The following is an 11,445-nucleotide window of genomic DNA, read 5'->3' as shown; positions in this document are numbered from 1 at the left end:
TGACCCGCTATCTCAACAATTAACAGAGATTACTTCCCTTCTGCCCTTTAAAAGTTTCATGGCCGAGCACAATCTGTGGAGGTGGTTTCTGGGGGACGCTGAGTCTACCATCTCCCCAGATTGTTGGCATTCTGATTAAAAGCACCTTTCCTTTGCCACCAACATTTGTGAGTATGCAATTGATTGTGAGCAGCAAGCAGCAGGACCCCCATTTGATAACAAGGCCTGGCAAACATCCTCGGAAGAAGCAGCATGCATGGCCAAAGTTGGTGTTCACGCTTCCCAGGAGGAGGGTGCCCTGGGCAACTGCCCGCCTTTCTGCCCAGGTCCACTCAGGCTCCAGAAGGGCCTGTGGACTTGGTTTCCCTCTCTGGCTGCCCTTCGTACCTACTGACAGCCTAGGCCTCCCTCCTTGGTAGTTGGATGCTCTCCTGCATCGCCCCAAATTGCAGTTATACTAGAGCAAGAGAAGGAGGCTTTTTCAACCTCTCCCAGGGAGAGGGAGAACCTCAGCTGAGTCATTGCTGGCACGTGCCAGAGAAGGCATGCCGTGGCACCCAATGAGAGATGAGCCAGTGGTGACCCTGGATGCTGAACAGCTCAGCAGTTGTTGAGGCCACAATTTGAGGTTCTTTGGAGTGGGTGGAATCTGAAGATGATGCTGCCTTGGCCCTGAATCAAGCTGGTGGCTAGCCATGCAGGCTCTGGGCTCAGACCTGCTGGGATTCAAATCCTTGCTCTGGCACTGAGTGTGCAGCCTTGGGCAGTTAACCTCACCAAGGCCCAGTTTCCCCCTCTCTGAGATTGGAGAATAACTGTTTGTAAAGTTTGCGGAGCCTTGCTGTAAGCAGATGGTGGTGGGGGGGGTCCCTGGAGAGAGAACCCAGCATGGTTTTCTTGACAGAAGAGAAGCCATTTTTGGCCTAAGCCACTTTGTGATCTAAGCCTGGCCTCATTGCAAGCCCTTTCATGAATATGCATGTACCCTTAGCCTAAAATTCCCCCAATTTTGCTGTTCGGGAAGACACTGCTTTGGGAAAGATCCCTGGTGTTCTCTTCACTTGCTGCAAATAATAATAAATCCTTCCTTCTCCCCATCTTTGGCTTGGTTGTGGTCTTTTCGCTTGACACTCACCAAGAAGCAAACCCAGTTTGCCGGTAACATCACCAAGAGTTAGCACTCAATAGATGTTTCCTAAACTATAGCTATAGTTATCATTTTTGACTCTGGCCTCTGGCTCCTCAGGAGTCCTTTGAAGTCCCTTTCCTTCCTGGGACTCCTCCACACCTGTGCCTCAAGGCAGCCCTTTCCCTCAGATGGGATCTCTGTGCACCCCATTGTGCTATGGTGGGTGGGTCGGTTGCAGGAGGTAACTGCAGTCCTCGTGTCAGTGAGTACAGTGACACCTCCTGCAGTGGGAATGGGGTCAGGAGAAGTTTGAAGGAGGAGCAGGGGCTGAGCCCCCAGCCACCCAGTTCTGTGGTCTAGCTGGGTGCAGGCCCTCCTTCCTGGGGGCCATGACAGACAAAATGGGAGTCTCAAGATGGTGGGTGAGCCAGCTGGCCAGCTGCTCTTGCTTCTCTGCACAGGAAGTCCTCCTGGGCCCTTTCTGCCCTGTGGCCTCAACCACCCAGCGCTCACGATAGAGACCCTCCCCGGCCTCCAAACTAAGCCTGTAGGGTATCAACCTGGTGGGACTTCTCCTTTGGTCTACTTAAACTTTTTAAAGTGTTGATTAATAAACAGTAATTGTCAATCATCACTCGTTACTAGTGTGCCTCTAGTTGTGTCATACAACTGGTTTCATTTCTATGAGGGAAGTGACAATTCAGTGTGGAATTAGAGTCAGTCGCCCAGATTCAAATCTGGTTCCACCTCTTGCCTGCTGCGGGTCTTAGGGCATATTACCTAGCCTTTCTGGTCCTGTTTCCCCATTCGTGAAATGGGAACACCTCACGGGTGTTCAGAGATCAGCTGAGAGCCCGCCAGTGCCTGGCTCAGCCTGCGTGCTCGCTGGGCAGAACTGAGTCATTTTGACTCTCCCTACAGCCATGATAGGGTTCGTGTTACCAGTTCAGATTGTAGATGGGGAAACTGAGGTTGAGTCAGTACTCCTGGGAGAGGCTGGGCCATCTGGCTGCAGCTCTACCAACTGGAGCAGGTGAGCAGCTAGAGAATGCTTGCTTGGACAGGAGCCTGATGTCCTGTCCCCGGTGGGTTCTGAGGACTATCCTCGCCCCCCCAGGGCCTCCCTCCTGGCAGATCAGGCAGCCGTTGTGAGGCCAGGGGCAGGATGCTACTGATGCAGGGCCAGGTCCATACCCCGCCACCACCGCCGGTGCCCCCCCTGCCCCGCCCCAGCTCCAGGCCCAATGACCTTGCTGACAGGCGGGATGCAGCAGCACAGGGTGCCGTGCCACTGAGCCTGCTGGACAGAGTAGAGCTGTAGCTTGTCCAGCCCTGTGAGGCTGCCACAACAGGAACAAGCAGAGAGGAGGCAGGCCTGGAGGCCACACTGTTGGAGTGGAAGTGGAGAGAACCAAGGTGGTAATACCCTCTTTACCACCCCCAGCTGCCTCCAGAATCAGACCACCTGGGTTCAAATCACAGTCTACCGTCTACCAGCTGTATGCCTTTAGGCCTGTTTTCTCATCTGACAAATGGGGAAACCCCCCTCACAGAGTGTCTAGTGAGAATCTCATGAGATGGTGCAGTACAGCTCTCTGCACCATGTCTGGTGAGGGTTTAACGAGTAGCAGATTTCTGCTCATTCCCTTCCGTGGGCAGCCCGCCCTCTCCACTTCTAGGACACCCCTGCTTAGCTCTCACCTTATGCTTCAGAAACACTTGGCTCTGGGACTTCCTTGGTGGTCCAGCAGTTAAGACTCCACGCTCCCAATGCAGAGGGCCCGGGTTCGATCCCCAGTCAGGGAACTAGATCCTGCATGCCGCAACTAAAGATCCTGCATGCTGCAACAAAGATCCCGTGAGCCTTAACTAAGAACCAGCACAGCCAAAGAAAGAAAGAAAAGAAACACTGGGCTCTGAATGGGGATCCATTACTCTAATCACGGCAGGTCCAAGACTGAGGCATCCTGGCTCTCAGTCCTTGGCTTTTTCTGGTCTCAGTACTTTGGGAGGCATCTTGAGGAAGTTCTCTGGGCTGGCCCCCGGCTGAGGGCGGGATGGGAGGATGGCCAGCATCACCCATCAGGGGCGGCCAGGGTCCCACCGCAGATGTGCCCACAGCCTTTTGCCTGTCCTGCCACAGCCATGCCCTGTTCTGGGTACCCTGGTCCCCAGTGACCCCACCAGGGGCAGCCAGTAGACGGCCCTCAGCCTAGGGGAGACAGCAGCCCGGAGCTCCCTCACTGCCCAGTCCACAGCCCCACCCTCCCAGCCTGGCTTGGCCCAGCAGCGACCACGTGCTGCAGCCACTTTTTCCCCTGGGAGGAAAGAAGGGAGGGAGACGAAGCTCAGGCCTGCGTGGCGGCAGCTGCACTTGGTCCTGCCCAGCCAGACTGCCCCTTCAATGATAGCTTCCCCTGTCCCCCCTTTCCCGATTGCCCCGTCAGCTCCAAAGGGGGGCTTCAGAGTTTCCAGGTTTTGTTCCGGTTCTTGTTCTTTCTGCTGTTCTAGAAACTGAGCTCTGTCTATAGGGATGGATGATCCTTGGCCTGGGGATGAGGAGATGGCAGAGAGGGGATGGGACACCAGGTCCCAGCACATGAGGGTGGTCAGGGAGTTGAAAGGGCCTAGGCCGGTCTCCAGATGCAGGTGGGGGAAGGGGGCGGTCCTGGGCCTGGGGGCCTGGCCAAGGCTAGGACACAGCCTCAGACTCATCCAGGGCATGGATGGGGGCAGTGGCAGAAAAAACAAGGATATCAGAAGCTATGGCCAGGCCTATCTGGGGGCTCCTGTGTCCTCTTGGCAGAGGGCATGATGTCAGGTGCCCCAAACTCCTAAGACCTTAGAATTCATGGGAAGGCCAGGCCTGGTGGCTGGCCATCTGCCTCCTGGGGCACTTTCACTGCAGTGGGGCAAAATCTATTTGAGTTTTCTATTGCTGTGTAGCAGATGACTGCAAACATTGCAACTTAAACACTAATTTATTAAATCACTACTCTGTGGGTGGGCTAAACTGGGTTCTCTGCTTAGGATCTCACCGGGCTGAAATCAAGGGCTTGGCCTGTCAGGGTTCTCATCTGGAGGCTGGGAGTAGAGTTGGCTTCCAAGCTTGTTCTGGTTATTGGCCAAATTCGGTTCTTTGCAGTAGTAGTGCTGAGGCGTCCCTTTCCCTGCTGGCTGTCAGCCAGGGGCTTTCATCAGCTCCTTGCCACGTGGCCCCTCCATCTTCAAAGCTAGCAATGGACAGTCATTTCCTTGGTGTTGAATTCCTCTCATATTTGAGTTTCTCTGACTTCTTCCAGAAAAGAAGGGCACACAGACCAGACCTAGCACTGACTCACTTGCCTGTCTGACTGGAGCTCAGGGGGTTAAATATGAGCAGGAAGGGAAGGGAGGGAGTGTGAGACCCTGGGACACTCGGGAGGCTCCTGGAGGAGGGTTGGCAGCTTGGGTTTGGTGAGCCCCAAGGAGGAGGCAGGGGATAGACAGATGAATGGGTGGGCGGATGGCCCCTTAACTTTATTAGGCCTCTAAGCCCTAAGTCAGAAGGGGCAGGGTGGGGGGATGTGTAGATCCCCACACAGACCAGGCAGCTGAGGGACTCCAGAGTCTGGCTTCAGGTCAGTGTCACTGCATCAGAGGCTGAGGCGAGCCTGAATCCAAGGGCTGTAAGTAGCCATATTGGTATAGACACCTGGACGGTTGGGCAGGGCACAGCCCTTGCCCCAGCTCACCACACCCACTAGGACCCAGCGCCCAGACCTCATACAGGTCAGGTGTCCTCCAGAGTCACGCTGCAGGAGAAAGAAGAGCTTAGGTCCCAGCCCTCCAGAGACTTTGGGTCCCAGGGCTGCAATCCCCCAGGTGGTGCCTCTGGGTTGGGGTCCAGGACACTGAGCCCTGGAGGTGGTACCTCCTAGGTCCTGGGTTCTAAGGAGGTAGGGTGCTGGCCATAGCAGCATGGACTCCAGAGTTTCCAGGCAGCTTCTCGCACCTGGCAGGCATCTTTCTGGCCCTCGACATAGCCGGTGCACAGGTTCCCTGGCAGCACTATGTGCTTGGCACGAGGAACGTTGGTGCCCATGTGGTAGAGGAGGTCACAGGTGTGAGTACCCAGCAGTGGCACCCGTACTCCCTGCAGAGGTCGCCACTCTGGGAGTGGCACTGGAGAAGAAGGGGGGACTTCTAAGAGCTGGGAGACAGTGAGGTGGAAAAACTGTGAGGATGTTTGGGTCCCTGGAGGTCACGGTGGGTCCTGGATTGGGGCAGTGAGGGGCTGGGATTCCCGATCAGAGAGAGGTGGAGAGAGATCGCCTGTCCGGCCCCAATGCCCCAGTGCCCCGCCCTCTGCCTCACCTCCTGAGTGGAGGCTGCCCTAGCCAGTGACCCAGCATGGTGTGCCTGGTGGTGGGCAACGCCCAGGCTCAGGCAGGCAGATGGGCTGGACTCATGTGCTCAAGGGCACTAGGCGGCGAAGCTGCAGCAACGCCAGGTCTCCTCGGGTCCCGTCCTCTGAGTAGTCCGGGGGCAGCAGCACCCTCTGCACGGGCACCAAGAGAACGTGGGGCGAGGCAGGACACAAGTGCAGTGCCCCGAGGCGCACAGGGTACTCAGATGGCAGCGCCCTCCGGCATGACAGCGGTGGGTCTAGTTAAAGCAGCTCCTTCTCCACCCCCATTAGGGCCCCCATCCCCGCCACCCTCTCACTCAGAGCCTGGGGACCATGCTTCCACCAAGTGGCACGCCCCCTTCCGTGGGTCTTGCTCCACCCGCCCCTGCCCCCTTCGACGTTGAGCCCTCAGAGTAGGGGAGTGCCCCTTGTCCAAGCCTGGGCTGCCTGCTCACCTCAGGAAGCAGTGTGCTGCCGTCAGCACCCACTGGGGGGCGACGAGCGAGCCCAGACACACACACGTGCCCCGCGGTGCTGGATGCTCGCCTGCCTCAGCCACTCTCCGTCCTGGGTGTCCCGGTCCCCCACGATGAGACTTGACACGTGAGGCTGCCCGCAGGCTGTGGGAGGACAAGGGGAACTCAAGGGTGAGCAGAGGAGCGGGGAACTCGGAGGAGGATGAGGGCAGGGAGACACAGGGCTAAGGTTGGGGGAGGTGGGGGGGAGTGGAGGGGGGTTGGCACACTGGAGGAGGAAGCAGGGAAGGGACTGGATTATGGGTTTGGTGTCAGATAACAGGGTGAGGGGAGGGAGGTCAGAGATTAGGAATGAGGGTGCCCTCTGGTTGGAACCTGAAGAGAGAGGAGGAGGATCTAGCCCCCCCAGAGGCCCTTTTGTCTTCCTTTAGACCCTGGTTAGTCCCAGACCTAGCCCTGTGGCCCAGGCTCTATGCCCTATGCCCAGGCCCCAGAGACCACCCCTGCCCCCCACCCACTGTGAGATTTGGCCACCTTAGGTCTCGATACAAGCCCTGGACCCCAGCCCCTCCCCCATCTTGTATTTCCATTGCCTGACAGCTGCTCCTGCGTGCCCCCCACCCCTAGACCCCACAGCCCCTGGATTCTGTTCTCACTCTTGCAGCTGGTGTCCTCCTTGCTAACTGGGCTGGGGGACAACCTGGGGGCTTAAAGACCCAGGAGGGGGTGGGGGTCTGGCCAGGAGGTAATTAAGGAGGTCAGGGCGGGGCTGTGGCTTCATCAGCCCAGCCTTGAACAAAGATGCTTTGAACAGTGCTTTTGAGGTGGCAGGAAAGGGACACCTGGATTTCTCAAAGGAAACCTGGCTTGGGCCAAGGTGCACAGAACTGGGGGCGGGAGCCTGTGCCCAGCCAGGCAATGTGGGGGGCGATGTGGGGTGGGGATGAACGGGGGTCGGGGTTGTTTTGGTCAGGCCACAAAGCTCCAGAGGATCCTTGGCCGCTCATCTCTGAACCTGATCCTGCCTCCTGGCTCCTTGCAGTGCTCAGTCACTGGGGCTTCTGAACAGCATTGTTCTGTCCAGAAATCCTGGCCGGGACAGCCTCATACAGAGCCCAGGCTTCAGGCCTTGCATAGACCCTCCCAGCCCCAGCTCTGCACAGTTTTTTTGTGGGGGGTGGGGAATGAATGTCTTATGAATATCTTGTTTAAACCTAGCAGCTGTCCTCGCTTAACCCTAGAGGAGGAGCAGACTTGACCTTTGGAAACAGTCTCCTCTTCAATTTGGGGTGGCCAGGACAGCAAGGCTGCCGGTCTCGGGTGAGGCTGGGAGGTGCTGGAGACAGGGCTCAGTCGGTGGGCTGGGCCTGGACTGTGCCCACTTCCCAGAAGGCTCTGGAACCTCCTTCTACCAAGTCATCCAGCAGCCCTCCACTTGGTTCTTCCTCCTGGGGGCCTTCCTGCCCAGCACACCTCCTCCTCTGCCACGTCACAGTGGGAGTTGATGTGTGATAGAGGAGGTTTGATTTGTTTGTCCTCCCTCCATGAGGCAGGGTCTGGGTCTCTGTCCCTGTCTTAGCTCAGGCTGCCAGAACAGAACACCACAGACTGGGGAGATTAAACACAGCTTATTTCTCACCATTCTGGAGGCTGGAAGTCCAAGAACAAGGAACTGGCAAGATGGGTTTCCCTCTGAGGCCTCTTCTCTTGGCTTGTTGGTGGCTGGCATGTCACTGTGTGATCACATGGCCTCCTCTTTATGTCTGCTGGGCATTGCGGGGGGGGTGCTGGTGTCTGTTTTTAGCAGGACATTAATCCTATCGGATCAGAGCCCACCCTTAAGACTTCATTTAACCTTAATTACTTCCACAGACAGTCACATTGGGGGTTAAGGCTTCAACATATAAATTTTGGAGAGGACACAGACATTCAGTGCATACCAGTCCCCCATGGCCTGAACAGTGCCCAGCACAGAGTGGGCACTGAGTCTTTGGGAGTGAAAGGGGCCAGCAGGGCATCATGCCGGGAGTGAGGGTGAAGGATATGAACGAGGGGACCTAGAGGCCAACCGGCCCCAGCCCCAGCCCCTCCACTCGAAGTGAGGGAGGGCAGCCTCAGGCCTGACCTCTGCTGTCCACACTCTAGGAGCAGGCTCAAGCCCAGGCTCAAGGACTCCGGAGTCGGCTTGTGGAACGCCCTCCCTCCAGCCCTGAGACCTTGGGAGAGTTTCCTCTTCTGTAAAACCCGCCTCCCAGGTGGTTGTGAAGATTAACTGGGTTAGCCCACGCAGAGCTTGGAATAGTGCCTGGCTGATGTAAATGCTATAGAAGTGCCACAAGAATAAAAGAAGCACCTTCCCCAAGGCTCCTGACCTTTCATTACCCCGGATTCAGCTGCCATTAGAGGGCTTGGCAGGAATGGAGCCAGGTGGGCAGTGTTCCCCTTGGTGCAGAGTTGGGGCAGCTGGAGAGGCAGGTGGGAGTAAGAGTGACCAGGGACCCTGGGAACACACAGCTATCTCTGGAGATACGGGCCAAACCTTGAGAAGGGAGTTCACTGGAAGGCGGGATGGAAGGAGCTGCGTGTCTGCCTGTTGCAATTTAGGTGAGGCGGGAAGCCTGGAGGACAGACACCTGGGTGCAGGGACCAGGAAACAAATTCCCACTGAGAAACTGGCTTATGGTGGGAGGATCTGGTACTGATTGAATATTGGACAATCAAAGCTGAGAGGAGTAGGAAAGGAACCTCGCTCCAGGGGCTCACCCCAACCCAGCCCCTGTCTCAGATTGAGAAACTGAGGCACAGACCCCTGCTGGGCCCACATGCCCTTCGGTCCCACCCTTGAGTCACACTGCAGAAATGGCCCCTCAGCAAATGTCATCTACTTGCCCTTCTCACAATTATCCTTCTCAGGGCCATAGCTGAGTCAACCCCACGTTTTTCTGGTGCTGGACCTGTCCCCACTCCCAGGGGAGGGCAAATGACCCAAACGGGGGCCATCATCCCACCATGTCCTCCAGGTCACAGTGATTGATCAAGAGGTGACACATGACCCCAGACCAGCCAATCAGAATCCCTCCCTGGGATTTTTATCCTGGAGGAGGGAGAGAGGACCCCTTGGGGCCCAGGCAGGGGGCAGCCATAGCTGCAGCCACTGGCGAGGACTCTCAGCTGAGAGCCTGCAACCTTCCAGGCTGAGAAAGAGTGTCCTGTGAAGCTGGAGCTCCTCATTCCAGTCATCCTTGCCCTTGGTGGGCTGTTCTTTATCCTTCTAAAGCAACTCTCCTTCACTCATGCTGGTACTAGGGGATTCTTTTGCTTACAACCAAAGTCTTTAAATGCCAAGGATGAAAACAAAATAACAGTTCAACAAAGGTGCAGGGGATGTGCCCCCTGAGCTGGCTGCCCTGCCAGTGTGTTTCAGTATGGCGGTGCCCAGCCCACCATCTGCAGCACAGGACTCATCTCTGACGAGGGCCCAGCCCTACCCTTGGCCAGATCCCAGGGGCACCCTGTAGACCTGGCAGCAGGAGGAGGTGGGACGGGGTGGCCTTTCCAGGATCCAGGTGGTATGCTCACTGATGTCCCAGCAGAAGCTGGGCCCTTTGGGACGGCCACAGCCAGACCCCACACCATGCTGACCCAACAACCAGGGGTCATCTAAAGCAGCCTGAAGGGGGACAAAGGTGTGGGGTGAGCCAGGCCAGGGGGAGGGGCATGCCGTGGCACCTGGCTGGAGTCCTCTTGAGCCTCTGGGTAGGTGACCCTGAACAGGACCCTATGGGTGGACGTGGGACGTGCACCTGAGCGGGCTTGAAAGTATTTCTGTGGATGAGTCTGTCACATGGGCACTGGGCCACCAGAGGCTACTCTGCCTGCGCTGGAGGAGGGGCAATGTCCAAGCAGGCCTGCAGGGCAGTGTCGCAGCATGGCTGGTCTGGGGCTAAGCGCTTAATGGGCATTAAATCACACTGTCTTCCAGTAACACATGGGACACCAGGGCAGTGAGTGTTCTGCTTGGGTCAACTCAGAGGGCCTTTGTGGGAGGTGAGTGGGGGCACCCTCAGGTTTTGGCTGTTGGGGAGGGCAGACGGGGGGAGTGGAAATCTCAATGCAGGTGAGTCTTACAGGAGACCTGGGAGACCCCACCTGCCCGGTACCTGCTGGCCCCTCTGAGTCAGGCCATGCAGTGAGAGGTGGACACAGGCCCTTGTGAGCTGAGTGACTTGAATAGTTCTGTCACCTTGCTGGGCCTCAGTTTCCTCACTGTGATGAGGGGGAAGAGAAGCTCCAGCCTTGCAGGGCTGCCGAGGGGCATGAAGCCTGAGCGTGGTGTCCTACAGCCTGTGTGGCTGTCCTGGTGGGCAGAGGCGAGGAGGGCACCCTCCCAAGACTCCTCCACCTGCTTCTTCACAGAGACAAGCTGTCAATTGACCAGAACTTCTCATACCTTCTGCTCTCATAGCACCTCTGGATCTCATGAAAACGCAGATCTGCCCGAGCAGTTCCAAGCAGCCCAAGTCGGCCCCGCTGGCCTGGTCCCTTGGCCATGCTGAGGCTGGGGGGAGACACGCTTGATGCTGCCCCTCCACCCAGGCCACCTATGGAGCTTGGAGCCCCCACACCCCCAGGACAAGCCTCAACCACGGGGAGTCAGGAGAGAAAGGGCCATGCCAGGTCCTTGTCCCCCACAGGCAATGCTGAGGTGTGTCCCCATGATTTCTCAGGGGATCCCGGCCAGACAGAGCCTCAGCTGCCCACAAGGGTAACCTCCTCATCTGGGCAAACGTCATTGGCTTTCAGCCCTCCTGCCTCAGTTTCCCCACTCTTCACTGGGGCTTCTTGGTATCACCTCCCAAATAAATTATCTGCACCCTCGTCCTGGTCCCAGGTCAGCCTTTGGGGGACCGTGGTGAGACCAGGAGTGTCTGGCGTCTGTGTGGTGGGGAACACGGCATGAGCGCTAGGGGTGTTTGGGGGCATTTCCTCCCCTGCACTCCACTCCAGCCTTCCTAGCCCCCAGGGACCCTGTTGCTACTTATGTCCTCCTGTAAATTATCTTTCTTTTTTAAAAATATTTATTTGGCTGCGCCGGGTCTTAGTTGCAGCACACGGGATCTTTGTTGCAGGATATCTTTAGCTGCGGCATGAGTGTTCTAGTTCCCTGACCAGGGATTGAACCTGGGCCCCTATATTGGGCGCACAGAGTCTTAACCACCAGACCACCAGGGAAATCCCTGTAAATTATCTTTCTGATTGAACTAACCTGAGAGGGTTCTGTTGTTTGCAACCAAAACCCGTATAGCACAGATGGGTGACGATGGTTTAGGAGTTAAGGAGTGGTCTTCGAGTGGATGGGACATGGGTAACTGTGAGGGTATCCAGGAATCCACCCAGGGCCATAGAACGTGGTGCAAGGCATCAATGTGAACATACACACGTTTATTAGC

At 56.9% G+C, this 11,445-nt stretch overlaps 1 protein-coding gene across 1 annotated transcript; it reads right to left on the bottom strand.

Annotated features, from left to right (window-relative positions):
* Positions 1-4,156: 4,156 nt before the first annotated feature.
* Positions 4,157-10,546, bottom strand: PRSS33 (serine protease 33). The gene is given in 8 exon segments (XM_049699401.1): positions 4,157-4,923; positions 5,124-5,293; positions 5,486-5,754; positions 5,975-6,027; positions 6,030-6,159; positions 9,484-9,665; positions 9,725-9,773; positions 10,446-10,546. Coding segments are annotated over 8 exon segments (1,113 nt in total). The 3' UTR covers positions 4,157-4,764.
* Positions 10,547-11,445: the final 899 nt, after the last annotated feature.

This window comes from Orcinus orca, chromosome 16, assembly GCF_937001465.1.
Source record: "Orcinus orca chromosome 16, mOrcOrc1.1, whole genome shotgun sequence".
Lineage (NCBI taxonomy): Eukaryota > Metazoa > Chordata > Mammalia > Artiodactyla > Delphinidae > Orcinus > Orcinus orca.
Note: the sequence above shows the minus strand (reverse complement) of the source record. Positions and strands in the feature narration are given on the sequence as shown.